Source organism: Phalangium opilio, unplaced genomic scaffold (genome assembly GCF_054372755.1).
Source record: "Phalangium opilio isolate 3A_F unplaced genomic scaffold, DU_Popi_V2 ptg000105l_1, whole genome shotgun sequence".
Lineage (NCBI taxonomy): Eukaryota > Metazoa > Arthropoda > Arachnida > Opiliones > Phalangiidae > Phalangium > Phalangium opilio.
In genome coordinates, this window is record NW_028324207.1 from 10,406,799 (window position 1) to 10,433,579 (window position 26,781).

The following is a 26,781-nucleotide window of genomic DNA, read 5'->3' on the forward strand; positions in this document are numbered from 1 at the left end:
CTAACGCAAGTGCCGATTGATTGGAGGAGTGTTTTAATTATTATTTTAAAGGGATAAAGAACAGAGGTGTGCGAGTACTCATTAAGTTCGAGTACTCGACTCGATACTCAATAACTACATATTGAAATACTCGAGAATGTTTTGAGTTGTTTTTCAACTTGTTAAATACTCAAATCCAAGGCTTAGAACTTTAGCAAACGATGTGCTCATAAGAAATTGACCTCGTTATGTTAAGAGTATCGAGCCGAGTACTCGACATGATACTATGACAACAACATAGTGAAATACTGGAGAAAGGTTTGAGTACCTTTTCAACTTCATAAATACTCGACAAATACTCGAATCCAAGGCTTAGAGCTTTAGTATATATTTTGAAATTAACTTCGTTAAGTAAGAGTATTGAGCCGAGTACTCGACACGATACTCGATAACGACATATTGAAATACTAGAGAATGTTTTGAGTAGTTTTTCAACTTCTTAACTACTCGAATCCAAGGCTTAGAGCTTTAGCATTTATTTTGAAATTAACTTCGTTAAGTTCGAGTATTGAGCCGAGTACTCGACATGATACTCTATAACAACATATTGAAATACTTGAGAAAGTTTCGGGTACCTATTCAACTTCACAAATACTCAAATCCAAGGCTTAAAACTTTAGCAGACTATGTGCTCATGAGCAATTATTTTGAAATTAACCTCGTTAAGTTCTAACTCTAGTACTGGACTTGATACTCGATAACAACATATTGAAATACTCGAGAATGTTTGGAGTTGTTTTTCAACTTGTTAAATACTCGAATCCAAGGCTTATAACTTTAGCAGACGATGTGCTCATAAGAAATTAACCTTGTTATGTTAAGAGTATCGACTATCGAGCCGAGTACTCGACATGATACTATGACAACAACATAGTGAAATACTAGAGAAAGGTTTGAGTACCTTTTCAACTTCATAAATACTCGACAAATACTCGAATCCAAGGCTTAGAGCTTTAGCATTTATTTTGAAATTAACTTCGTTAAGTAAGAGTATTGAGCCGAGTACTCGGCACGATACTCTATAACAACATATTGAAATACTTGAGAAAGTTTCGGGTACCTATTCAACTTCACAAATACTTGACAAATACTCGAATCCAAGGCTAAGAACTTTAGCAGACGATGTGCTCATAAGCATTTTTTTTTAAATTAACTTTAAGTTCGAGTATCGTGTCAAGTACTTGACACGATACTCGATAACGACATATAGAAATACTAGAGTAGCTTTTCAACTTCTTAAATACTCGAAACCAAAGCTGAGAAATTTAGCAGACGATGTGCTCATGAGCAATTATTTTGAAATTAACCTCGTTAAGTTCTAACTCTAGTACTGGACTCGATACTCGAGAACAACATATTGAATTACTACTCGAGAAACATTCGAGTAGGTTTTTAACTTCTTAAATACTTGACAAATACTCGAAACCAAGGCTTAAAACTTCAGCAGACGATATGCTCAAGAGCAATTATTTTTAAATTAACCTCGTTAAGTTTGAGCACTTCAACGCTCGAGTCGCTAAACATAATTTCGGCCTTATTATTGGAATCAACTTATGAAATCGGACTAAAACATGTTCCTTGACGCTTTCCAACACTTTTCTAAAGACAAAAACATCTGTTACACACTAAGCCTTGGCTCTTGCTTTCAAGAGTTTCTTAATTTAGAGCACACCAACCAAGGCTCTACTTCATTATCCCATTAATTAATTTAACATTAAGGGGTCATCCATAAAACACTCTTGACACAAAAAAAATCGCCCATAGAACAATCCCACATAAGTAACCCTTTTTTAAGAACACCCTTATAGGCCTAGAACGAAACCTACTTCATCGGAATCCAATAGTCTGGGTAGTGCGCTAAAAACAGATCAGTAATTAAAGAAAACACATTGGTGATATGAGCGCCATCTTGGGGGCGGCCGAAACTGGCGAGACTTACGTGTCTGATAATGAAGAGGGAATATTTTCATCCACCCATTTTAAGTCATCATCCTTTTAATGGAAAATTTAATGAAGCTAAATTAGTTTCAATCGAAAACTTCATTCAGACAATTAAATTTTTGCAGGGGATAATTATGGTTAGCTTGAGATTTGCTCAGGGTTCAATTAGGGTTGCCTTTTTTAAGATTTGGTTAGGGTTATTTTAGGTTCAGTTAGGGTTCCCCTTGGTCTAAATTTGGTTAGGGTTATTTTAAATGAGGGGCAGGTTTTACTTTAAATGAAAGGCAGGTTTTACTTTAAATGAAGGGCAGGTTTTACTTTAAATGAAGGGCAGGTTTTACTTTAAATGAAGGGCAGGTTTTACTTTAAATGAAGGGCAGGTTTTACTTTAAATGAAGGGCAGGTTTTACTTTAAATGAAGGGCAGGTTTTACTTTAAATGAGGGGCAGGTTTTACTTTAAATGAAGGGCAGGTTTTACTTTAAATGAGGGGCAGGTTTTACTTTAAATGAAGGGCAGGTTTTACTTTAAATGAAGGGCAGGTTTTACTTTAAATGAAGGGCAGGTTTTACTTTAAATGAGGGGCAGGTTTTACTTTAAATGAAGGGCAGGTTTTACTTTAAATGAAGGGCAGGTTTTACTTTAAATGAAGGGCAGGTTTTACTTTAAATGAAGGGCAGGTTTTACTTTAAATGAAGGGCAGGTTTTACTTTAAATGAAGGGCAGGTTTTACTTTAAATGAGGGGCAGGTTTTACTTTAAATGAAGGGCAGGTTTTACTTTAAATGAAGGGCAGGTTTTACTTTAAATGAAGGGCAGGTTTTACTTTAAATGAAGGGCAGGTTTTACTTTAAATGAAGGGCAGGTTTTACTTTAAATGAAGGGCAGGTTTTACTTTAAATGAAGGGCAGGTTTTACTTTAAATGAGGGGCAGGTTTTACTTTAAATGAAGGGCAGGTTTTACTTTAAATGAAGGGCAGGTTTTACTTTAAATGAAGGGCAGGTTTTACTTTAAATGAAGGGCAGGTTTTACTTTAAATGAAGGGCAGGTTTTACTTTAAATGAAGGGCAGGTTTTACTTTAAATGAAGGGCAGGTTTTACTTTAAATGAGGGGCAGGTTTTACTTTAAATGAAGGGCAGGTTTTACTTTAAATGAAGGGCAGGTTTTACTTTAAATGAAGGGCAGGTTTTACTTTAAATGAAGGGCAGGTTTTACTTTAAATGAAGGGCAGGTTTTACTTTAAATGAAGGGCAGGTTTTACTTTAAATGAAGGGCAGGTTTTACTTTAAATGAGGGGCAGGTTTTACTTTAAATGAAGGGCAGGTTTTACTTTAAATGAAGGGCAGGTTTTACTTTAAATGAAGGGCAGGTTTTACTTTAAATGAAGGGCAGGTTTTACTTTAAATGAGGGGCAGGTTTTACTTTAAATGAGGGGCAGGTTTTACTTTAAATGAAGGGCAGGTTTTACTTTAAATGAAGGGCAGGTTTTACTTTAAATGAAGGGCAGGTTTTACTTTAAATGAAGGGCAGGTTTTACTTTAAATGAAGGGCAGGTTTTACTTTAAATGAGGGGCAGGTTTTACTTTAAATGAGGGGCAGGTTTTACTTTAAATGAAGGGCAGGTTTTACTTTAAATGAAGGGCAGGTTTTACTTTAAATGAAGGGCAGGTTTTACTTTAAATGAAGGGCAGGTTTTACTTTAAATGAAGGGCAGGTTTTACTTTAAATGAAGGGCAGGTTTTACTTTAAATGAAGGGCAGGTTTTACTTTAAATGAGGGGCAGGTTTTACTTTAAATGAGGGGCAGGTTTTACTTTAAATGAAGGGCAGGTTTTACTTTAAATGAAGGGCAGGTTTTACTTTAAATGAAGGGCAGGTTTTACTTTAAATGAGGGGCAGGTTTTACTTTAAATGAGGGGCAGGTTTTACTTTAAATGAAGGGCAGGTTTTACTTTAAATGAAGGGCAGGTTTTACTTTAAATGAAGGGCAGGTTTTACTTTAAATGAAGGGCAGGTTTTACTTTAAATGAAGGGCAGGTTTTACTTTAAATGAAGGGCAGGTTTTACTTTAAATGAAGGGCAGGTTTTACTTTAAATGAAGGGCAGGTTTTACTTTAAATGAGGGGCAGGTTTTACTTTAAATGAGGGGCAGGTTTTACTTTAAATGAAGGGCAGGTTTTACTTTAAATGAAGGGCAGGTTTTACTTTAAATGAAGGGCAGGTTTTACTTTAAATGAAGGGCAGGTTTTACTTTAAATGAAGGGCAGGTTTTACTTTAAATGAGGGGCAGGTTTTACTTTAAATGAGGGGCAGGTTTTACATTAAATGAGGGGCAGGGCTGGGCAGGTTTTACTTTAAACGAGGGGCAGGGTTACTTTAAATGGCTTCCGGTTTTCTAGCCATTTTGCCCCCAGCTGTCAAAGAAGCATTACTATAGTTTCTCACCGGTTGCTGGGCGCCATTATTTCTCTGTTGTTCTTTTTTGGCGGCGGAGGAAGCCGACTGATTCTTGGCTCCCCTGACTTTAGTGCCTTAATCAAATAACAATTAACGCACGCTTTTCTAGCATTAAGCTTAACAATTCTTTAAAAAAGCACGCATATACCATAGACATCGTTCAAGGAAGTCGACTCTTTTTCTAATAGGTCTTCCTCCTCTTCGTCTACGGAGTCCGAAAGAGCCGTGAACGCGTACCTGAAACCAAATTGGCCATATAAAGAAAATAGGTCTAAATAAAGATAAATTTGCGGGGTTCATACAACTTTTGGAAAACAAATTTCCCGGAGTTTTCCAGGTTTTTCCCCATATATGGAGTATCCTATGGAGCAAATGTTAACGAAGGAGGGGGGATAAATTGGACTATAACATACTCAAAGGACATCCCCGTATCTCTAGTAGAACCAGAGTTATGAGCCTCCAAAGTATAGTGTAATGTTAATCCTATGGCGGGGATGTTTATGTACATTTTGCTTAATTACTCGGCCCCTAGCTGTTTGTCGTAGCCCTAAGTTTTTAGTATTATTGGATGGGGGATAAATTGGACTATAACATACTCAAAGGACATCCCCTGATTGACGCAAACTTCCCTGATTTTACTGAATTTTACAAAAAAATTCTAAATTTCCCTGAGTTTTCCTTGAATTTTGCTAAAAATTCTAAATTTCCCTGAGTTTTCCCTGAATTTTACTAAAAATTCTAAATTTCCCTGAGTTTTCCCTGAATTTTACTAAAAATTCTAAATTTCCCTGAGTTTTCCCTGAATTTTACTAAAAATTCTAAATTTCCCTGAGTTTTCCCTGAATTTTACTAAAAATTCTAAATTTCCCTGAGTTTTCCCTGAATTTTACTAAAAATTCTAAATTTCCCTGAGTTTTCCCTGAATTTTACTAAAAATTCTAAATTTCCCTGAGTTTTCCCTGAATTTTACTAAAAATTCTAAATTTCCCTGAGTTTTCCCTGAATTTTACTAAAAATTCTAAATTTCCCTGAGTTTTCCCTGAATTTTACTAAAAATTCTAAATTTCCCTGAGTTTTCCTTGAATTTTACTAAAAATTCTAAATTTCCCTGAGTTTTCCCTGAATTTTACTAACAATTCTAAATTTCCCTGAGTTTTCCCTGAATTTTACTAACAATTCTAAATTTCCCTGAGTTTTCCCTGAGGTTTTTGTCAACTATTTATTTTCCTGACTTTTCCAGGTTTGTATGAACCCTGACTTAAGGTAACAGACCTCTGATTATTTTGCGTGGGTCTCCAGAGGACCATTATAACAAGAAGTAGCGATGAAAAAAGTACGTGCCAATAAGCCTCGTCTACCCACAATTCCTTCCAATCCTAAATTAAACAATTATTTCACTTTCGATCCATTCAACTCTCTAAAGAGAGAATGAAATAGGACGACGACTTTCAAATTTCCAAGAGCCTATATGCACCCAGATTTTGGGCCTAAATAGCCACTAGTCAGCTAATTAGGCGCAAAAAAACGTTAGCCATAAAATTTTGCGCCTTAATAGCGACTAAAATCTAAATGTTCATTCTAGAAATTTCATTCTATCTTTAAAATTTTCACAATTAAGCGCAATTTACTAATTGACTTACGCTTAAGCAGTTTGTAAGTTTATGATTGTACAACGACCACGTCATATACACAACTGAGGCTAAACAACAAAATTTAAGAATTTAGTTTTAATCAAGATTAACTAGAATTAAATAACCATATTAAATGAAGAAAACAAAGCTAAGCCTAAGCTAAAGGCTAACCAAAGCTAAGCCTAAGCTAAAGGCTAACCAAAGCTAAGCCTAAGCTAAAGGCTAACCAAAACCAAACTGAGCCTAAGCTAAAATCGCTAAAGGCTAACCAAACCACTACCTCCTATATAAGAATCAAGGCCCGAGTATGCTCCCTCGTCAGATGGGGATTTGGACTTGTATATAATTGTGCGGTTTCCCCGTGTGGTGGAGCTCGTTTCAGGATTTCTTATTTCAAATCACGCCCGTTCGCATTAGCACAATGACTTTGACTATTTGGCCAACATTGGTTAATTAGAACTATTTTATGTTTAATATTAATACCAGTTTCATACTTTTAATTTATAATTATAGGCAAGCTTAAAAAACAGGTTTTATTAAAGTTGAAAAATAATTTTATTAAAACTCATTGCATCAGTTTTAATTTTAAAGTTTTAATAAAAACAATATCTATTAAAATTCAAAATTGTCTTATCAAATCTTTTTGTAACATTGTTCAATTATTTTTTTTTCATATGATTCTTAAGCCTTTGCACTATGCCTGGATTATGGTAGTGGGTGGGATGTAAGAATCAGTCGTATAAAGTAAAGAGGGATGGTAAAACAGTGGAAATTAAATTTCACAGAATTGTTGTGAAAAGGAGAACGAGTTAGAAATCGAAAATGTTGGAACTCCAAAGACGGGGAAATGTAACATGCATTTCGTTAGTGGGTATCGGACCCTGGTCGGGAATCGGCGGCCCTCGCGGGGAAAGCGCTCTTTTTTGAGGGGTTGCTCTCGTGGTTTTGCCCGGTCCTGCTTGGATACCGACATTATTTATGAAGCCGACGCTAAGCCTTGGTTATTAAGGGAAATATTTTCGATATTATAATTTTTTAAAGCTTCAATGTGCATGTGTTTTCTCCAGTAGGATTTAAATATAATTCCCATATTATTACTAACTTTTTTAAGTTCCAATAATTTTAGTTTATCGTAGTTTAGATTCAAATTTACTCCGTTATCTACAATCCCAGCTATTTCTCCGTAAGCCGAAGGCGTCGTCTACACGTGATAGCTGTGACGTCAAAGTCTGGAAACGAGCGCCGCGCTGCGTCTAAATCCCGCGAATTAAAATGCCTCATTTCGAAGATAAAAAAATTCCCATACTCGGGCCTTGATTCTTATATAGGAGGTAGTGACCAAACTAAGCCTAAGCATGGCCAACTTAGATTACCGGTGGTAGAAGGCCTGCCAGCTTTAGCCGAGCCCCATGTTAAAAAACGACTAGCAAAATCGGCCCTAGTTCCGACTTTCGCCGTTAGGTGCGCTACCAACCCAGTTTTCCTCCTAATGCTTTTTCTATGGGAAAAAAAATTCGGAAGTGGACTCGGTTTAAGAGCATTTTTAATATATTTACCGATCTTTTTCGTGGCCGAATTTTAAATGAGAAGTCAAGTAAGTTTTAATGCATATTTTGAGACCAATTTCATAATTTTCCGTCCGTTATTTGACGAGTAATCAACATTCAAAGTTGGGGTTGTTTTTAAGGCGGAGAAATGCGCCGTTTAGCGTTAAGCCTCGGTCTTGAAGGAAGTTTACATTAAAATTCAATGGCGCCGTTGGACGAAGGCTTAGGTTTTCCGAGAAATTTAATTTATCCGCCTTAAAAACAACCCCAACTTTCAATGTTGATTATTCATCAAATAACGGACGGAAAATTATGAAATCGGTCTCAAAATATAGATTAGAACTTACTTGACTTCTCATTTAAAATTCGGCCACGAAAAAGATCGGTAAATATATTAAAAATGCTCTAAAACCGAGTCCACTTCCGATTTTTTTTCCCCATAGAAAAAGCATTAGGAGGAAAACTGGGTTGGTAGCGCACCTAACGGCGAAAGTCGGAACTAGGGCCGATTTTGCTAGTCGTTTTTTAACATGGGGCTCGGCTAAAGCTGGTAGGCCTTCTACCACCGGTAATCTAAGTTGGCCATGGCCTAAGCTAAAGGCTAACCAAAACCAAACTAAGCCTAAGCTTAAGGCTAACCAAAACCAAACTAAGCCTACGCTAAAGGCTAACCAAAACCAAAAATTAAAAATGAAGGAACAAATTGAACTTGGTTGCTTACCTAAAACGGAGAAGACGAGCGTGTTAGTGAAATGTCTATAAAGACTCAACTTAACTACGTTCCTCCTCAACTTCAGCGTTCTAGTTGTATGAACGAGGGCGCTGAAAATCCACCAGCAAATTCCGCTATCAAGAACCGCCAGCGGAATTTCGGCAAAAAACATGTGATTTCCCGTGTCATTCTTGGGCTAAGATGAAGCCAACCATTCAAATTCATCAAAAAGTTCTTAAAGCAGCCGAAATCAGGCTTATCACACCTGATTTCTTGGCAAATTTGTCTAATAACTGACCTTAACGACACGAAGGCATCCTTCTACGCTACATAAAATGAAATAGAGAGCTCCAACTCCGATAATTCGATGTAGAGCCGGACCTAATCTAGGTCTTAATTAAAAGAGAAATCAGAGGATATCAGTCACTGATATCGCCATTTTAACAGTCACCAATACCCATTTTAACCCCCGATACTTTAAATCCCCCGACCTTCAGGGCCCAATTTCGAAATTCCCCCGACCTTCAGGACCCAATTTCGAAATCCCCCGACCTTCAGGGCCCAATTTCGAAATTCCCCCGACCTTCAGGACCCAATTTCGAAATCCCCCGACCTTCAGGACCCAATTTCGAAATCCCCCGACCTTCAGGACCCAATTTCGAAATCCCCCGACCTTCAGGACCCAATTTTGAAATCCCTCAGCCTTAAGGGCCCCAATTTTGAAATCCCCAGCCTTCAGGGCCCCAATTTTGAGATAACCCAGCCTTCAGGGCCCCAATTTTGAAATAACCCAGCCTTCAGGGCCCCAATTTTGAAATCCCCTGACTTCCCCAGGCCTATGGCAACCCTGACCTTTAACCCGAAGACCCAATCTACCGCCAATTTACAATACAGGCCATCGTAACATGTTAAGTACTTACTTAACGATGCCAAAACCCAAACTAACGATAATGACTAAGAGTCTAGCCAAGGTGCGTTTAAGGCAAGAGAGAATTTCAGCGAATAGCATTCCACCGTGTCCAGCTTGACCAGTGGAATTAATGTACTGATATTCGGCGTAGAAGACCGTCTTCTCAACGAGCCCCAGGAGAATGACGCCTCCGATCCAAAACTGGATTCGCAAAAGTTCGCGCCAATGCAAAGCCGAAAACGTCAACCAGATGACGGCATAAATGACGTAAATACCGCACATGACAGCGTAAAACTGAAATAAATAAACATGAAAATATAGCACAGGGCCCTGAGCCGAATTTATAAAATATTTATAGGAATTTTTTCGTGAAAATATAGGATTTTATAGGACGGTTTTCCAGAATTATAGGATTATATAGGACACTATAATATTAATTTTTATTTTTTTTAAAGAACCTGTACTGCAAACAGGGGCCGAGTAATTAAGCAAAATGTTCATACAAGTACCCTCCATAGGAATGGCATTACACCCAACTTTGGAGGCTCATAACTCTGGTTCTATCAGAGATACGGGGATGTCCTTCGAGTATGTTATAGTCCAACTTGTCCCGCATCCAACCGTACTAAAAACTTAGGGCTGCGACAAACAGGGGCCGAGTAATTAAGCAAAACGTAAACAAACATACCCCCCTCCATAGGAATATCATTACACCCAACTTTGGAGGCTCGTAACTCTGGTTATATTAGAGATACGGGGATGTCCTTTTAGTATGTTATAGTCCAATTTGGCCCCCATCCAACCATACTAAAAACGTTTTGCTACGACAAACAGGGGCCGAGTAATTTAGCAAAATGTTCAAAAGCATACACTCCATAGGAATAACATTACACTAAACTTTGGAGGCTCGTAACTCTGGTTCTATTAGAGATTCGGGAATATACCGAGCTATTTTTAACGAGTTAAGCACAATACTTGGGGAAATCACCCTCATTTTATGATATTTTTTAGACCCGAGTCCCTGGTTTAACCGAAGGGTTGCTAAAAATTCGCTCAAATTTCAAAATTATAGGATTTAATAGGATTTTTGGCGATTTGAGTCAAAATTATAGGATTTTATGGGACAGTTTTAAAATATAGGATTTTATAGGAAGTATAGGACATCTGGGGGCCCTAAATAGCAGGTGCCAAGGCTTATCGCATCCTGCAATTTTAACTCAGAAATCTTGGTCGAAATGACCAGTCGTCCGCCTGACAGTAAAATATATATATTTGCTAGTTAAAATGGGTCAAATTCTGCATCAGAATTGAAATTAAAATTTGAGCGTTAAGCCTTGGCGCGCGCATCAGAAACATGGCGGACTACTGTGCTTGCGAAACCTTAAGGTTATGGTCTTCAAGGTCTTAGTCGCGTCTTAATAACTATTTAGTAATTGGGTGTCAATCATGAGACACTTACCGGAAGAAGTGGCCAATCAACAGCTGATAAGTAGCCATGAGGACCTTTTAGACTAATGTCGCCTAAATGATATTAAATAGTTTAGAATTAAACTTTAATTAAAAGAACAAGGACAGTGTCATGGTTCATAACATTTTACACACAAGATTCTTTTAACGTTTATGGCAATTCTAAAATTCCCAGACAGCCATGAGCTTTCAAATTCCCAGAATTACTATTTCAAATTCCCAGAGTTACTATTTCAAATTCCCAGAGTTACTATTTCAAATTCCCAGAGTTACTATTTCAAATTCCCAGAGTAACAATTTCAAATTCCCAGAGTTACTATTTCAAATTCCCAGAGTTACTATTTCAAATTCCCAGAGTAACAATTTCAAATTCCCAGAGTTACTATTTCAAATTCCCAGAGTTACTATTTCAAATTCCCTGAGTTACTATTTCAAATTCCCAGAGTAACAATTTCAAATTCCCAGAGTTACTATTTCAAATTCCCAGAGTTACTATTTCAAATTCCCAGAGTTACTATTTCAAATTCCCAGAATTACTATTTCAAATTCCCAGAGTTACTATTTCAAATTCCCAGAGTTACTATTTCAAATTCCCAGAATTACTATTTCAAATTCCCAGAGTTACTATTTCAAATTCCCAGAGTTACTATTTCAAATTCCCAGAGTTACTATTTCAAATTCCCAGAGTTACTATTTCAAATTCCCAGAGTTACTATTTCAAATTCCCAGAATTACTATTTCAAATTCCCAGAGTAACAATTTCAAATTCCCAGAGTTACTATTTCAAATTCCCAGAGTAACAATTTCAAATTCCCAGAGTTACTATTTCAAATTCCCAGAGTTACTATTTCAAATTCCCAGAGTTACTATTTCAAATTCCCAGAATTACTATTTCAAATTCCCAGAGTTACTATTTCAAATTCCCAGAGTTACTATTTCAAATTCCCAGAGTTACTATTTAAAATTCCCAGAATTACTATTTCAAATTCCCAGAGTTACTATTTCAAATTCCCAGAATTACTATTTCAAATTCCCAGAATTACTATTTCAAATTCCCAGAATTACTATTTCAAATTGCCAGAGTTACTATTTCAAATTCCCAGAGTTACTATTTCAAATTCCCAGAGTTACTATTTCAAATTCCCAGAATTACTATTTCAAATTCCCAGAGTTACTATTTCAAATTCCCAGAATTACTATTTCAAATTCCCAGAGTTACTATTTCAAATTCCCAGAATTACTATTTCAAATTCTCAGAGTTACTATTTCAAATTCCCAGAATTACTATTTCAAATTCCCAGAATTACTATTTCAAATTGCCAGAGTTACTATTTCAAATTCCCAAAGTTACTATTTCAAATTCCCAGAATTACTATTTCAAATTCCCAGAGTTAATATTTCAAATTCCCAGAATTAATATTTCAAATTCCCAGAATTACTATTTCAAATTCCCAGAATTACTATTTCAAATTCCCAGAGTTACAATTTCAAATTCCCAGAGTAACAATTTCAAATTCCCAGAGTAACAATTTCAAATTCCCAGAGTAACAATTTCAAATTCCCAGAGTAACAATTTCAAATTCCCAGAGTTACTATTTCAAATTCCCTGAGTTACTATTTCAAATTCCCTGAGTTACTATTTCAAATTCCCAGAGTAACAATTTCAAATTCCCAGAGTTACTATTTCAAATTCCCAGAATTACTATTTCAAATTCCCAGAATTACTATTTCAAATTCCCAGAATTACTATTTCAAATTGCCAGAGTTACTATTTCAAATCCCCAGAGTAACAATTTCAAATCCCCAGAGTTACTATTTCAAATTCCCAGAATTACTATTTCAAATTGCCAGAGTTACTATTTCAAATCCCCAGAGTAACAATTTCAAATTCCCAGAGTAAAAATTTCAAACCCCCAGAGTTACTATTTCAAATCCCCAGAGTAACAATTTCAAATCCCCAGAGTAACAATTTCAAATCCCCAGAGTAACAATTTCAAATCCCCAGAGTAACAATTTCAAATCCCCAGAGTAAAAATTTCAAATCCCCAGAGTAACAATTTCAAATCCCCAGAGTAACAATTTCAAATCCCCAGAGTAACAATTTCAAATCCCCAGAGTAACAATTTCAAATCTCCAGAGTAAAAATTTCAAATCCCCAGAGTAACAATTTCAAATCCCCAGAGTAAAAATTTCAAATCCCCAGAGTAAAAATTTCAAATCCCCAGAGTAACAATTTCAAATCCCCAGAGTAACAATTTCAAATCCCCAGAGTAAAAATTTCAAATCCACAGAGTAAAAATTTCAAATCCACAGAGTAAAAATTTCAAATCCCCAGAGTAACAATTTCAAATCCCCAGAGTAACAATTTCAAATTCCCAGAGTAACAATTTCAAATCCCCAGAGTAACAATTTCAAATTCCCAGAGTAACAATTTCAAATCCCCAGAGTAAAAATTTCAAATCCCCAGAGTAACAATTTCAAATCCCCAGAGTAACAATTTCAAATCCCCAGAGTAACAATTTCAAATCCCCAGAGTAACAATTTCAAATCCCCAGAGTTACTATTTCAAATCCCCAGAGTAACAATTTCAAATCCCCAGAGTAACAATTTCAAATCCCCAGAGTAACAATTTCAAATCCCCAGAGTAAAAATTTCAAATCCCCAGAGTAAAAATTTCAAATCCCCAGAGTAACAATTTCAAATCCCCAGAGTAACAATTTCAAATCCCCAGAGTAACAATTTCAAATCCCCAGAGTAACAATTTCAAATCCCCAGAGTAAAAATTTCAAATCCCCAGAGTAAAAATTTCAAATCCCCAGAGTAACAATTTCAAATCCCCAGAGTAACAATTTCAAATCCCCAGAGTAACAATTTCAAATCCCCAGAGTAACAATTTCAAATCCCCAGAGTAACAATTTCAAATCCCCAGAGTAAAAATTTCAAATCCCCAGAGTAAAAATTTCAAATCCCCAGAGTAACAATTTCAAATCCCCAGAGTAACAATTTCAAATCCCCAGAGTAACAATTTCAAATCCCCAGAGTAACAATTTCAAATCCCCAGAGTAAAAATTTCAAATCCCCAGAGTAAAAATTTCAAATCCCCAGAGTAACAATTTCAAATCCCCAGAGTAACAATTTCAAATCCCCAGAGTAACAATTTCAAATCCCCAGAGTAACAATTTCAAATCCCCAGAGTAAAAATTTCAAATCCCCAGAGTAAAAATTTCAAATCCCCAGAGTAACAATTTCAAATCCCCAGAGTAACAATTTCAAATTCCCAGAGTAACAATTTCAAATTCCCAGAGTAACAATTTCAAATTCCCAGAGTAAAAATTTCAAATCCCCAGAGTTACTATTTCAAATCCCCAGAGTTACTATTTCAAATCCCCAGAGTAACAATTTCAAATCCCCAGAGTAACAATTTCAAATTCCCAGAGTAAAAATTTCAAATCCCCAGAGTTACTATTTCAAATCCCCAGAGTAACAATTTCAAATCCCCAGAGTAACAATTTCAAATTCCCAGAGTTAAAATTTCAATTTCAAAGACTCCCAATCAAAAACCTTCCCTGATTAAATTAAATTTCCAATTAAGAAGTTGTCCTTAATTAATTCCCTTTCCACTAATTACAAAAAGAAAAAATGAATAATTATTCTCACAAGTGACAGTGAAGTTATTTTCTTCGTTGGCTCCGACGTAAATGACCAAAAGATAAACTCCATCTCGATCGATGACCATTACATCCTTGGGATTCTAAGATGAGATCCAAATTACTTAATTCATTACTAAACTCAATTAACAAAATAACTTAAGTTAATACTTACGGATGATTTTAGTGTTTCCTTATTAACTTTGGCGATTTCAACGCTACTATTAACCTTAACGGCTTTAGTATCTTTAGCAACCGCAGTTTCTTCATCTTTTTTCATTTCCCGTGCAGGTTCATTCGGTTCTTCGTCTCGTTTTTTCCGAGATTGCGGCATTGGAAGCTTTAAAACAATTCTTATTGGTTAATTTTCATTTCAAGAGTAATGACAGCCCCTCCCTTTGGCCCTTTTAAGCTCTATGGGAATTAACATGGGGTGCCATTAGTCTAATTATTCTCTAGAGTAATGGCAGCCCCTCCCTTTGGCCCTTTTAAGCTCTATGGGAATTAACATACATGGGGTGCCATTAGTCTATTAATTCCCTAGAGTAATGGCAGCCCCTCCCTTTGGCCCCTTTTAACCTCTATGGGAATTAACATGGGGTGCCATTAGTCTATTAATTCTCTAGAGTAATGGCAGCCCCTCCCTTTGGCCCCTTTTAACCTCTATGGGAATTAACATGGGGTGCCATTAGTCCATTAATACCCTAGAGTAATGGCAGCCCCTCCCTTTGGCCCCTTTTAACCTCTATGGGAATTAACATGGGGTGCCATTAGTCTATTCATTCTCTGGAGTAATGGCAGCCCCTCCCTTTGGCCCTTTTAAGCTCTATGGGAATTAACATGGGGTGCCATTAGTCCATTAATTCCCTAGAGTAATGGCAGCCCCTCCCTTTGGCCCCTTTTAACCTCTATGGGAATTAACATGGGGTGCCATTAGTCTATTCATTCTCTGGAGTAATGGCAGCCCCTCCCTTTGGCCCTTTAAGCTCTATGGGAATTAACATGGGGTGCCATTAGTCTACTAATTCCGTAGAGTAAGGGCAGCCCCTCCCTTTGGCCCTTTTAAGCTCTATGGGAATTAACATGGGGTGCCATTAGTCCATTAATTCCCTAGAGTAATGGCAGCCCCTCCCTTTGGCCCCTTTTAACCTCTATGGGAATTAACATGGGGTGCCATTAGTCTATTAATTCTCTAGAGTAATGGCAGCCCCTCCCTTTGGACCCTTTTAAGCTCTATGGGAATTAACATGGGGTGCCATTAGTCCATTAATTCCCTAGAGTAATGGCAGCCCCTCCCTTTGGCCCTTTAAGCTCTATGGCAATTAACATGGGGTGCCATTAAGTCTATTAATTCCGTAGAGTAAGCGCAGCCCCTCCGTTTGGCCCTTTTAAGCTCTATGGGAATTAACATGGGGTGCCATTAGTCCATTAATTCCCTAGAGTAATGGCAGCCCCTCCCTTTGGCCCCTTTTAACCTCTATGGGAATTAACATGGGGTGCCATTAGTCTATTCATTCTCAAGAGTAATTACAGCCCCTCCCTTTGGCCCTTTTAAGCTCTATGGGAATTAACATGGGGTGCCATTAGTCCATTAATTCCCTAGAGTAATGGCAGCCCCTCCCTTTGGCCCCTTTTAACCTCTATGGGAATTAACATGGGGTGCCATTAGTCCATTAATTCCCTAGAGTAATGGCAGCCCCTCCCTTTGGCCCTTTAAGCTCTATGGGAATTAACATGGGGTGCCATTAGTCTATTAATTCCCTAGAGTAATGGCAGCCCCTCCCTTGTTATAAAAAACGTCTTTGACCATTTTTGTATATTGAGAACTGAACTGAACTATATCAATAGATACTGTCGGCTGCTAACAACTATGGATATAAAAGTTAGTCTAGACTTTGCTTCTGTCGAGAGTGGATCATAAAGAAATGTTTATAATAATTAACTCATTAAACTATAAATTAACTTGCAAACAACAACCTGTTTAATTATTACCTATTCTATCATGGTAGCAGAGCGTGGTTGAAACATACGGACAATCGAGATGGCCGAGGGTTACATACCATTTGGACAGTTTGCGAAATTAGAAGGGAAAACGAATTATAAGGATTGGAAATATAGTATGCGGCTTTTACTACAAGATAGAGGTGTATGGGAGGTCGTGGATGGTACAGAACCAGTCCCAGATGAGTCGAATCTGGAGGAAGTGCGCCGATATAAAGCAATGAAGCACAAGGCGTTTTCAACAATAGCTATGGGTTTATCACCAACGATTCGTGACGTCATCGATAACATCACAAATGCCAAGGAGGCTTGGGAAAAACTGGAAACAGTATATGAACCTTCAACACTAGCCAACATTGCTGTTCTACGGCGATCATTTTACACAGCCGCTTTGGAACCTGGTGAAACCATGCCACAGTTTATTGGACGAGTCTCTAATATTAAGCGAAGATTAGAAAACGCGGGAAAAACGATTGACGATGATGAACTTGCTTATCAATTAATTGATCAATTACCAAGTTCCTATCAACATCTAGTTACGCAGCTATACGCATTGCCTAAGGCGTCATTTACATCTGCATATGTTAAAGCACAACTGGAAGCCGAATATGGACGACAAGAATTAATGAAAGAATCAGAGGAAAAGAATCAGACTGGAGCCTTCGCGGCACACTCCAAACCGCCATCGATAAATGAACACAAGAGGGATGCGCCTAAACAGAGAAAATTTCCTGGAGCGTGTTATAATTGTGGCAGGTTTGGGCATAAAAGTGCAGAGTGTCGCAAAGAACGCAATGCTCGACTACAAGGGCAACAACAATATGTAACAAGCAGACAGACTGATTATGGGGCTTTCTTTACATTAGCATGCTTTACTGTACAATTCGATGGAGGCTGGATTTTGGACTCAGGTGCCTCCCACCATTTCTGTACACAAAGAGAGTGGTTCCACACGTTTACACCAGAGATGAAACATGTGACGATAGGAGAAGGAGCTACTCAGGCGGAAGGGAGAGGCGATATATGGATACAATTAAGCACTAAATGCCAACCAAACATTTACGTGCTCAAAAATGTTATCTATACCCCGAAAATGAGTAAAAACTTAATTGCTATTAGATTACTGGATATAGCTGGATACAAAGGAGTTTTCCAGAATCAACGCTTTATCGCTTACAAACCAGATGGGACAGAAGCGTTTACTGCGGCATTGCATGGATTACATTACACATTGCACCCAAAGATTTTACAAGATGGTCCACCACAGAGCGAATCATATACCGTAGAAAAACAGGAACTAAATGGAAATGAGCTATGGCACAGCAGATTGGGACATATCGGGGAACAAGATATTGTATACATGTCAAAACACGAGATGTTACGTGGGTTGCCACCAATAAGTGGTACAATGCAGACCTGTAAATCATGTAGACTAGTCAAGAGTACACAACAACCGCATAAACCCATCGGAGCAATTCGAAGCCAACGACCGTTGGAACTGGTTCACTCGGATGTGTGGGGACCAGCTCCCGTGGAATCCCCAGCGGGGGCACGATATTATGTCACATTTATAGACGACTATAGCCGTTACATATGGCTTTTCACAATTCCCACAAAAGACCAGGTCTTAACATGTTTCAAGGCGTACCGCACATATGCTGAAAGACAAGTAGGTTTTATAGTCAAACGTCTTCGTACCGACAATGGAGGAGAATACAGTTCGAAGGCCTTTCAGGATTATTGTGACAACTCGGGTATCCAACATGAATATACGAATGCCTACTCACCTCCGATGAACGGTGTGGCGGAACGTGTAAATAGAACACTCATGGATGCCACATTGACTATCTTAGAAGAAGGAAAATTACCACTGCGATTCTGGGCAGAAATAGTACATACCGCCGTCTACCTGAAGAACAGATCAAAGCATAAGAGCCTCCAAAACCACGTACCAAGTGAGCTCTGGACTGGACATATTCCTAGCGCGAGACATTTACGACGCATTGGATGTCTCGCATTTGTTCACACGCCGAAACCCAAACGAAAAAACAAGTTGGATAATAGAGCCAAGATGGGTGTGCTGCTTGGATATTCGTACAAAACAAGAGGATATAGAGTATGGTTACCATCAGAACAGAAAGTGATCGAATCACGACATGTCCAATTTGACGAGTATCAATTGGGAATGGATCATTTTGATAAGAGCATAGAAACTATCATGCCCTGTCGGTGGTATCAGGAGGAAAATAGCAGCAGTAAAGGAAAAGGGGCTAATGAGCAAGATGAAACAGTAGATAAGTCCATACAAGAAGAAGAATCAGCTACATCATCAGAGAATGAACAAGAGAACACGGAACAGTCCACGTCAGAGGAAAGCAGTCCTAGGAGTAGTAGTTCCGAAGACGATCAACCTAGACTACCACCGGGATGGCGGAAAGTAGTTGGGGAATGGAAAAGAGGGGCAAGGAAAGGACAAATGGATGTTTATTACAGTGATCCAGAAGGTGAGCGAATAAGGTCGAGAAACGAATTACAAGAGTACATGAAACAAACGCACCAACAGTTCGACCTCGAAGCATTTGAATTTCCGGCGTTAGCGATACCATATGAAGCACATTTTATGGAAATGGCGGTCCCACAATCGTATGATGAAGCCTTACACTCACCTGATAAAGACAAATGGGTAGATGCTATGGATGAGGAAGTCGCAATGCTTAGAGAGAGAAATGAAACCGTTCCGGTACCAAAGGGAAAAGTCATCGGGTGTCGCTGGGTATATGCCATTAAGAATAATGAAGGAAAGCAAAAACGATACAGAGCCCGACTGGTAGCGCAGGGTTTCAATCAAAGACCAGGCACAGATTATGAGGAATCATTCTCTCCTGTGGTGAATTTCACACTAATCCGACTATTCATCCTCCTATTCGTTGTGTATATGGGCTGGTCACATGCACACTTCGACGTCAAAAATGCTTATTTGTATGGTACACTAGAACAACCTGTGTATATGAAACACATTCCAGGTTATCATACCGGATCTAAGAGTACATGTGTAAAAATCATAAAGGCTCTTTATGGATTACCCCAGAGCGGAAGACAATGGTATCTGGAGTTGGATAAAATGTTTCGACGGCTAGGTTTTAACAAAATCTTGGGAACAAATTGCATTTACTATATACCAGACGAAGCACTTATCCTTGTATACGTTGATGACTTGGTCGTTCTAGCCAAATCCGAAGTTGAAATAGAAGCAGTTTACAACACCATATCAAATGTGTATGATATCAAGAACTTAGGACCCATTACTAAACTACTAGGGGTGGAATTTGAATGGTCACAAAAGGGCGTGAAAATACATCAAAGCACGTATATAAAGGAGTTACAACGCATTTATAAGTTGACGGACGAACCTGTGGGCCTCCCAATGGCACCTGGCATTGGACTAACACGAGCCGATTGCCCTACTACTGAAGCAGAGAAAGCAAGAATGAAAGACTACCCTTATCAATCACTTATTGGAGCGTTGCTTTTTATTGCCCAGAAAACACGACCTGATATCTTGTATGCGGTTATTACTCTTTCACAGTTTAATTCAAACCCGGGTATCAGCCATTGGAAACGTTTATGTTGTTTGACCCAATATGTGATATCGACTGCACATTTTGGTCTGCACTACAGACAAGAACCAGTCAACAAAACACTGAATATATTCTCCGATAGCGATTGGGGAGCTGATAGAGATACTCGCCGCTCAACATGCGGGTATATTTGTTGCATAGGGACATCCCCTATCTCTTGGCGCTCGTTTAAGCAGAAGTCTATTGCACTATCGACCATGGAAGCGGAATACATAGCCATGTCAGAAGCCGTGAAAGAAGTACTATGGTTGATGCCCATTATAGAAGATCTCAAAGTACAATTTCGTGCAACAGATGACAGTACGCCCAGACTCTATTGTGATAACCAATCCGCTATTCATTTCGCAAAGAACGTCGTCGAGAACCAAAGGTCTAAACACATAGACTTACGATATCACTTTATACGTGATATAATTGAACAGAAAATATTTAGAGTATCGTATGTAAATACGAAAGAGAATCTAGCAGATATCCTAACGAAAGCCCTACACAAGCAAACAATCACAACGTTACTTACAAAACTGGGTCTAAAGGGATAAAATCATAATACTTAAGACTAAACTTTAATAGTACTAATTTAATTTTTTTTATAAAACTTTTATTAACGATAATTGTATAATGTGATAAGAAAAATGGCAAAGAGGGAGAGTATGTTATAAAAAACGTCTTTGACCATTTTTGTATATTGAGAACTGAACTGAACTATATCAATAGATACTGTCGGCTGCTAACAACTATGGATATAAAAGTTAGTCTAGACTTTGCTTCTGTCGAGAGTGGATCATAAAGAAATGTTTATAATAATTAACTCATTAAACTATAAATTAACTTGCAAACAACAACCTGTTTAATTATTACCTATTCTATCATCCCTTTGGACCCTTTTAAGCTCTATGGGAATTAACATGGGGTGCCATTAGTCCATTAATTCCCTAGAGTAATGGCAGCCCCTCCCTTTGGCCCCTTTTAACCTCTATGGGAATTAACATGGGGTGCCATTAGTCTATTCATTCTCTGGAGTAATGGCAGCCCCTCCCTTTGGCCCTTTAAGCTCTATGGCAATTAACATGGGGTGCCATTAGTCTATTAATTCCGTAGAGTAAGCGCAGCCCCTCCGTTTGGCCCTTTTAAGCTCTATGGGAATTAACATGGGGTGCCATTAGTCCATTAATTCCCTAGAGTAATGGCAGCCCCTCCCTTTGGCCCCTTTTAACCTCTATGGGAATTAACATGGGGTGCCATTAGTCTATTCATTCTCTGGAGTAATGGCAGCCCCTCCCTTTGGCCCCTTTTAACCTCTATGGGAATTAACATGGGGTGCCATTAGTCCATTAATTCCCTAGAGTAATGGCAGCCCCTCCCTTTGGCCCTTTAAGCTCTATGGGAATTAACATGGGGTGCCATTAGTCTATTAATTCCCTAGAGTAATGGCAGCCCCTCCCTTTGGCCCTTTAAGCTCTATGGGAATTAACATGGGTGCCATTAGTCTATTAATTCCGTAGAGTAAGGGCAGCCCCTCCCTTTGGCCCTTTTATGCTCTATGGGAATTAACATGGGGTGCCATTAGTCTATTTATTCCCAAGAGTAATGGCAGCCCCTCCCTTTGGCCCTTTTAAGCTCTATGGGAATTAACATGGGGTGCCATTAGTCTATTCATTCTCTGGAGTAATGGCAGCCCCTCCCTTTGGCCCTTTAAGCTCTATGGGAATTAACATGGGGTGCCATTAGTCTATTAATTCCGTAGAGTAAGGGCAGCCCCTCCCTTTGGCCCTTTTAAGCTCTATGGGAATTAACATGGGGTGCCATTAGTCCATTAATTCCCTAGAGTAATGGCAGCCCCTAACTTTGGCCCCTTTTAACCTCTATGGGAATTAACATGGGGTGCCATTAGTCTATTAATTCTCTAGAGTAATGGCAGCCCCTCCCTTTGGCCCCTTTTAAGCTCTATGGGAATTAACATGGGGTGCCATTAGTCCATTAATTCCCTAGAGTAATGGCAGCCCCTCCCTTTGGCCCCTTTTAACCTCTATGGGAATTAACATGGGGTGCCATTAGTCCATTAATTCCCTAGAGTAATGGCAGCCCCTCCCTTTGGCCCTTTAAGCTCTATGGGAATTAACATGGGGTGCCATTAGTCTATTCATTCTCTGGAGTAATGGCAGCCCCTCCCTTTGGCCCTTTTAAGCTCTATGGGAATTAACATGGGGTGCCATTAGTCCATTAATTCCCTAGAGTAATGGCAGCCCCTCCCTTTGGCCCTTTAAGCTCTATGGGAATTAACATGGGGTGCCATTAGTCTATTCATTCTCTGGAGTAATGGCAGCCCCTCCCTTTGGCCCTTTAAGCTCTATGGGAATTAACATGGGTGCCATTAGTCTATTAATTCCGTAGAGTAAGGGCAGCCCCTCCCTTTGGCCCTTTTAAGCTCTTTGGGAATTAACATGGGGTGCCATTAGTCTATTAATTCCGTAGAGTAAGGGCAGCCCCTCCCTTTGGCCCTTTTAAGCTCTATGGGAATTAACATGGGGTGCCATTAGTCTATTTATTCCCAAGTGTAATGGCAGCCCCTCCCTTTGGCCCTTTTAAGCTCTATGGGAATTAACATGGGGTGCCATTAGTCTATTCATTCTCTGGAGTAATGGCAGCCCCTCCCTTTGGCCCTTTAAGCTCTATGGGGATTAACATGGGGTGCCATTAGTCTAATAATTCTCAAGAGTAATTACAGCCCCTCCCTTTGGCCCTTTTAAGCTCTATGGGAATTAACATGGGGTGCCATTAGTCCATTAATTCCCTAGAGTAATGGCAGCCCCTCCCTTTGGCCCCTTTTAACCTCTATGGGAATTAACATGGGGTGCCATTAGTCCATTAATTCCCTAGAGTAATGGCAGCCCCTCCCTTTGGCCCTTTTAAGCTCTATGGGAATTAACATGGGGTGCCATTAGTCTATTCATTCTCTGGAGTAATGGCAGCCCCTCCCTTTGGCCCTTTAAGCTCTATGGGAATTAACATGGGGTGCCATTAGTCTATTAATTCCGTAGAGTAAGGGCAGCGCCTCCCTTTGGCCCTTTTAAGCTCTATGGGAATTAACATGGGGTGCCATTAGTCCATTAATTCCCTAGAGTAATGGCAGCCCCTCCCTTTGGCCCCTTTTAACCTCTATGGGAATTAACATGGGGTGCCATTAGTCTATTAATTCTCTGGAGTAATGGCAGCCCCTCCCTTTGGCCCCTTTTAACCTCTATGGGAATTAACATGGGGTGCCATTAGTCCATTAATTCCCTAGAGTAATGGCAGCCCCTCCCTTTGGCCCTTTTAAGCTCTATGGGAATTAACATGGGGTGCCATTAGTCTATTCATTCTCTGGAGTAATGGCAGCCCCTCCCTTTGGCCCTTTTAAGCTCTATGGGAATTAACATGGGGTGCCATTAGTCTATTCATTCTCTGGAGTAATGGCAGCCCCTCCCTTTGGCCTTTTTAAGCTCTATGGGAATTAACATGGGGTGCCATTAGTCTATTAATTCCCTAGAGTAATGGCAGCCCCTCCCTTTGGCCCTTTTAAGCTCTATGGGAATTAACATGGGGTGCCATTAGTCTATTCATTCTCTGGAGTAATGGCAGCCCCTCCCTTTGGCCCCTTTTAACCTCTATGGGAATTAACATGGGGTGCCATTAGTCTATTAATTAAGTAGAGTAAGGGCAGCCCCTCCCTTTGGCCCTTTTAAGCTCTATGGGAATTAACATGGGGTGCCATTAGTCCATTAATTCCCTAGAGTAATGGCAGCCCCTCCCTTTGGCCCTTTAAGCTCTATGGGAATTAACATGGGGTGCCATTAGTCTATTCATTCTCTGGAGTAATGGCAGCCCCTCCCTTTGGCCCTTTTAACCTCTATGGGAATTAACATGGGGTGCCATTAGTCCATTAATTCCCTAGAGTAATGGCAGCCCCTCCCTTTGGCCCTTTAAGCTCTATGGGAATTAACATGGGGTGCCATTAGTCTATTAATTCCCTAGAGTAATGGCAGCCCCTCCCTTTGGACCCTTTTAAGCTCTATGGGAATTAACATGGGGTGCCATTAGTCCATTAATTCCCTAGAGTAATGGCAGCCCCTCCCTTTGGCCCCTTTTAACCTCTATGGGAATTAACATGGGGTGCCATTAGTCCATTAATTCCCTAGAGTAATGGCAGCCCCTAACTTTGGCCCCTTTTAACCTCTATGGGAATTAACATGGGGTGCCATTAGTCTATTAATTCTCTAGAGTAATGGCAGCCCCTCCCTTTGGCCCCTTTTAAGCTCTATGGGAATTAACATGGGGTGCCATTAGTCTATTCATTCTCTGGAGTAATGGCAGCCCCTCCCTTTGGCCCTTTAAGCTCTATGGGAATTAACATGGGGTGCCATTAGTCTATTAATTCCGTAGAGTAAGGGCAGCCCCTCCCTTTGGCCCTTTTAAGCTCTATGGGAATTAACATGGGGTGCCATTAGTCTATTCATTCTCTGGAGTAATGGCAGCCCCTCCCTTTGGCCCTTTTAAGCTCTATGGGAATTAACATGGGGTGCCATTAGTCCATTAATTCCCTAGAGTAATGGCAGCCCCTCCCTTTGGCCCTTTAAGCTCTATGGGAATTAACATGGGGTGCCATTAGTCTATTCATTCTCTGGAGTAATGGCAGCCCCTCCCTTTGGCCCTTTTAAGCTCTATGGGAATTAACATGGGGTGCCATTAGTCTATTAATTCCCTAGAGTAATGGCAGCCCCTCCCTTTGGCCCTTTTAAGCTCTATGGGAATTAACATGGGGTGCCATTAGTCTATTCATTCTCTGGAGTAATGGCAGCCCCTCCCTTTGGCCCTTTAAGCTCTATGGGAATTAACATGGGGTGCCATTAGTCCATTAATTCCCTAGAGTAATGGCAGCCCCTCCCTTTGGCCCTTTAAGCTCTATGGGAATTAACATGGGGTGCCATTAGTCTATTAATTCCCTAGAGTAATGGCAGCCCCTCCCTTTGGACCCTTTTAAGCTCTATGGGAATTAACATGGGGTGCCATTAGTCCATTAATTCCCTAGAGTAATGGCAGCCCCTCCCTTTGGCCCCTTTTAACCTCTATGGGAATTAACATGGGGTGCCATTAGTCTATTCATTCTCTGGAGTAATGGCAGCCCCTCCCTTTGGCCCTTTAAGCTCTATGGCAATTAACATGGGGTGCCATTAGTCTATTAATTCCGTAGAGTAAGCGCAGCCCCTCCGTTTGGCCCTTTTAAGCTCTATGGGAATTAACATGGGGTGCCATTAGTCCATTAATTCCCTAGAGTAATGGCAGCCCCTCCCTTTGGCCCCTTTTAACCTCTATGGGAATTAACATGGGGTGCCATTAGTCTATTCATTCTCTGGAGTAATGGCAGCCCCTCCCTTTGGCCCCTTTTAACCTCTATGGGAATTAACATGGGGTGCCATTAGTCCATTAATTCCCTAGAGTAATGGCAGCCCCTCCCTTTGGCCCTTTAAGCTCTATGGGAATTAACATGGGGTGCCATTAGTCTATTAATTCCCTAGAGTAATGGCAGCCCCTCCCTTTGGCCCTTTAAGCTCTATGGGAATTAACATGGGTGCCATTAGTCTATTAATTCCGTAGAGTAAGGGCAGCCCCTCCCTTTGGCCCTTTTAAGCTCTATGGGAATTAACATGGGGTGCCATTAGTCTATTTATTCCCAAGAGTAATGGCAGCCCCTCCCTTTGGCCCTTTTAAGCTCTATGGGAATTAACATGGGGTGCCATTAGTCTATTCATTCTCTGGAGTAATGGCAGCCCCTCCCTTTGGCCCTTTAAGCTCTATGGGAATTAACATGGGGTGCCATTAGTCTATTAATTCCGTAGAGTAAGGGCAGCCCCTCCCTTTGGCCCTTTTAAGCTCTATGGGAATTAACATGGGGTGCCATTAGTCCATTAATTCCCTAGAGTAATGGCAGCCCCTAACTTTGGCCCCTTTTAACCTCTATGGGAATTAACATGGGGTGCCATTAGTCTATTAATTCTCTAGAGTAATGGCAGCCCCTCCCTTTGGCCCCTTTTAAGCTCTATGGGAATTAACATGGGGTGCCATTAGTCCATTAATTCCCTAGAGTAATGGCAGCCCCTCCCTTTGGCCCCTTTTAACCTCTATGGGAATTAACATGGGGTGCCATTAGTCCATTAATTCCCTAGAGTAATGGCAGCCCCTCCCTTTGGCCCTTTAAGCTCTATGGGAATTAACATGGGGTGCCATTAGTCTATTCATTCTCTGGAGTAATGGCAGCCCCTCCCTTTGGCCCTTTTAAGCTCTATGGGAATTAACATGGGGTGCCATTAGTCCATTAATTCCCTAGAGTAATGGCAGCCCCTCCCTTTGGCCCTTTAAGCTCTATGGGAATTAACATGGGGTGCCATTAGTCTATTCATTCTCTGGAGTAATGGCAGCCCCTCCCTTTGGCCCTTTAAGCTCTATGGGAATTAACATGGGTGCCATTAGTCTATTAATTCCGTAGAGTAAGGGCAGCCCCTCCCTTTGGCCCTTTTAAGCTCTATGGGAATTAACATGGGGTGCCATTAGTCTATTAATTCCGTAGAGTAAGGGCAGCCCCTCCCTTTGGCCCTTTTAAGCTCTATGGGAATTAACATGGGGTGCCATTAGTCTATTTATTCCCAAGTGTAATGGCAGCCCCTCCCTTTGGCCCTTTTAAGCTCTATGGGAATTAACATGGGGTGCCATTAGTCTATTCATTCTCTGGAGTAATGGCAGCCCCTCCCTTTGGCCCTT

General features: G+C 39.8%; 1 protein-coding gene across 3 annotated transcripts in view; it reads right to left on the minus strand.

The window, feature by feature from the left end:
* Positions 1–26,781, minus strand: part of LOC149629924 (Golgi-pH regulating cation channel) — a 39,148-nt gene that overhangs the window by 1,997 nt on the left and 10,370 nt on the right. For 2 of the 3 annotated variants that reach the window (XM_089851591.1, XM_089851592.1), the window contains exons 6-17: positions 14,526–14,690; positions 14,361–14,454; positions 10,696–10,757; positions 9,247–9,530; positions 8,625–8,718; positions 8,336–8,522; positions 6,077–6,135; positions 5,709–5,812; positions 4,585–4,673; positions 4,425–4,510; positions 1,979–2,031; positions 1,866–1,896 (exon numbers count right to left, since the gene is read on the minus strand). In XM_089851591.1, the coding sequence (XP_089707717.1) occupies positions 1,866–1,896; positions 1,979–2,031; positions 4,425–4,510; positions 4,585–4,673; positions 5,709–5,812; positions 6,077–6,135; positions 8,336–8,522; positions 8,625–8,718; positions 9,247–9,530; positions 10,696–10,757; positions 14,361–14,454; positions 14,526–14,690 (1,308 nt within the window). The remainder of the gene's footprint in view (positions 1–1,865; positions 1,897–1,978; positions 2,032–4,424; positions 4,511–4,584; positions 4,674–5,708; positions 5,813–6,076; positions 6,136–8,335; positions 8,523–8,624; positions 8,719–9,246; positions 9,531–10,695; positions 10,758–14,360; positions 14,455–14,525; positions 14,691–26,781) is intronic. The other variant, XM_089851593.1, reaches the window with a different exon arrangement.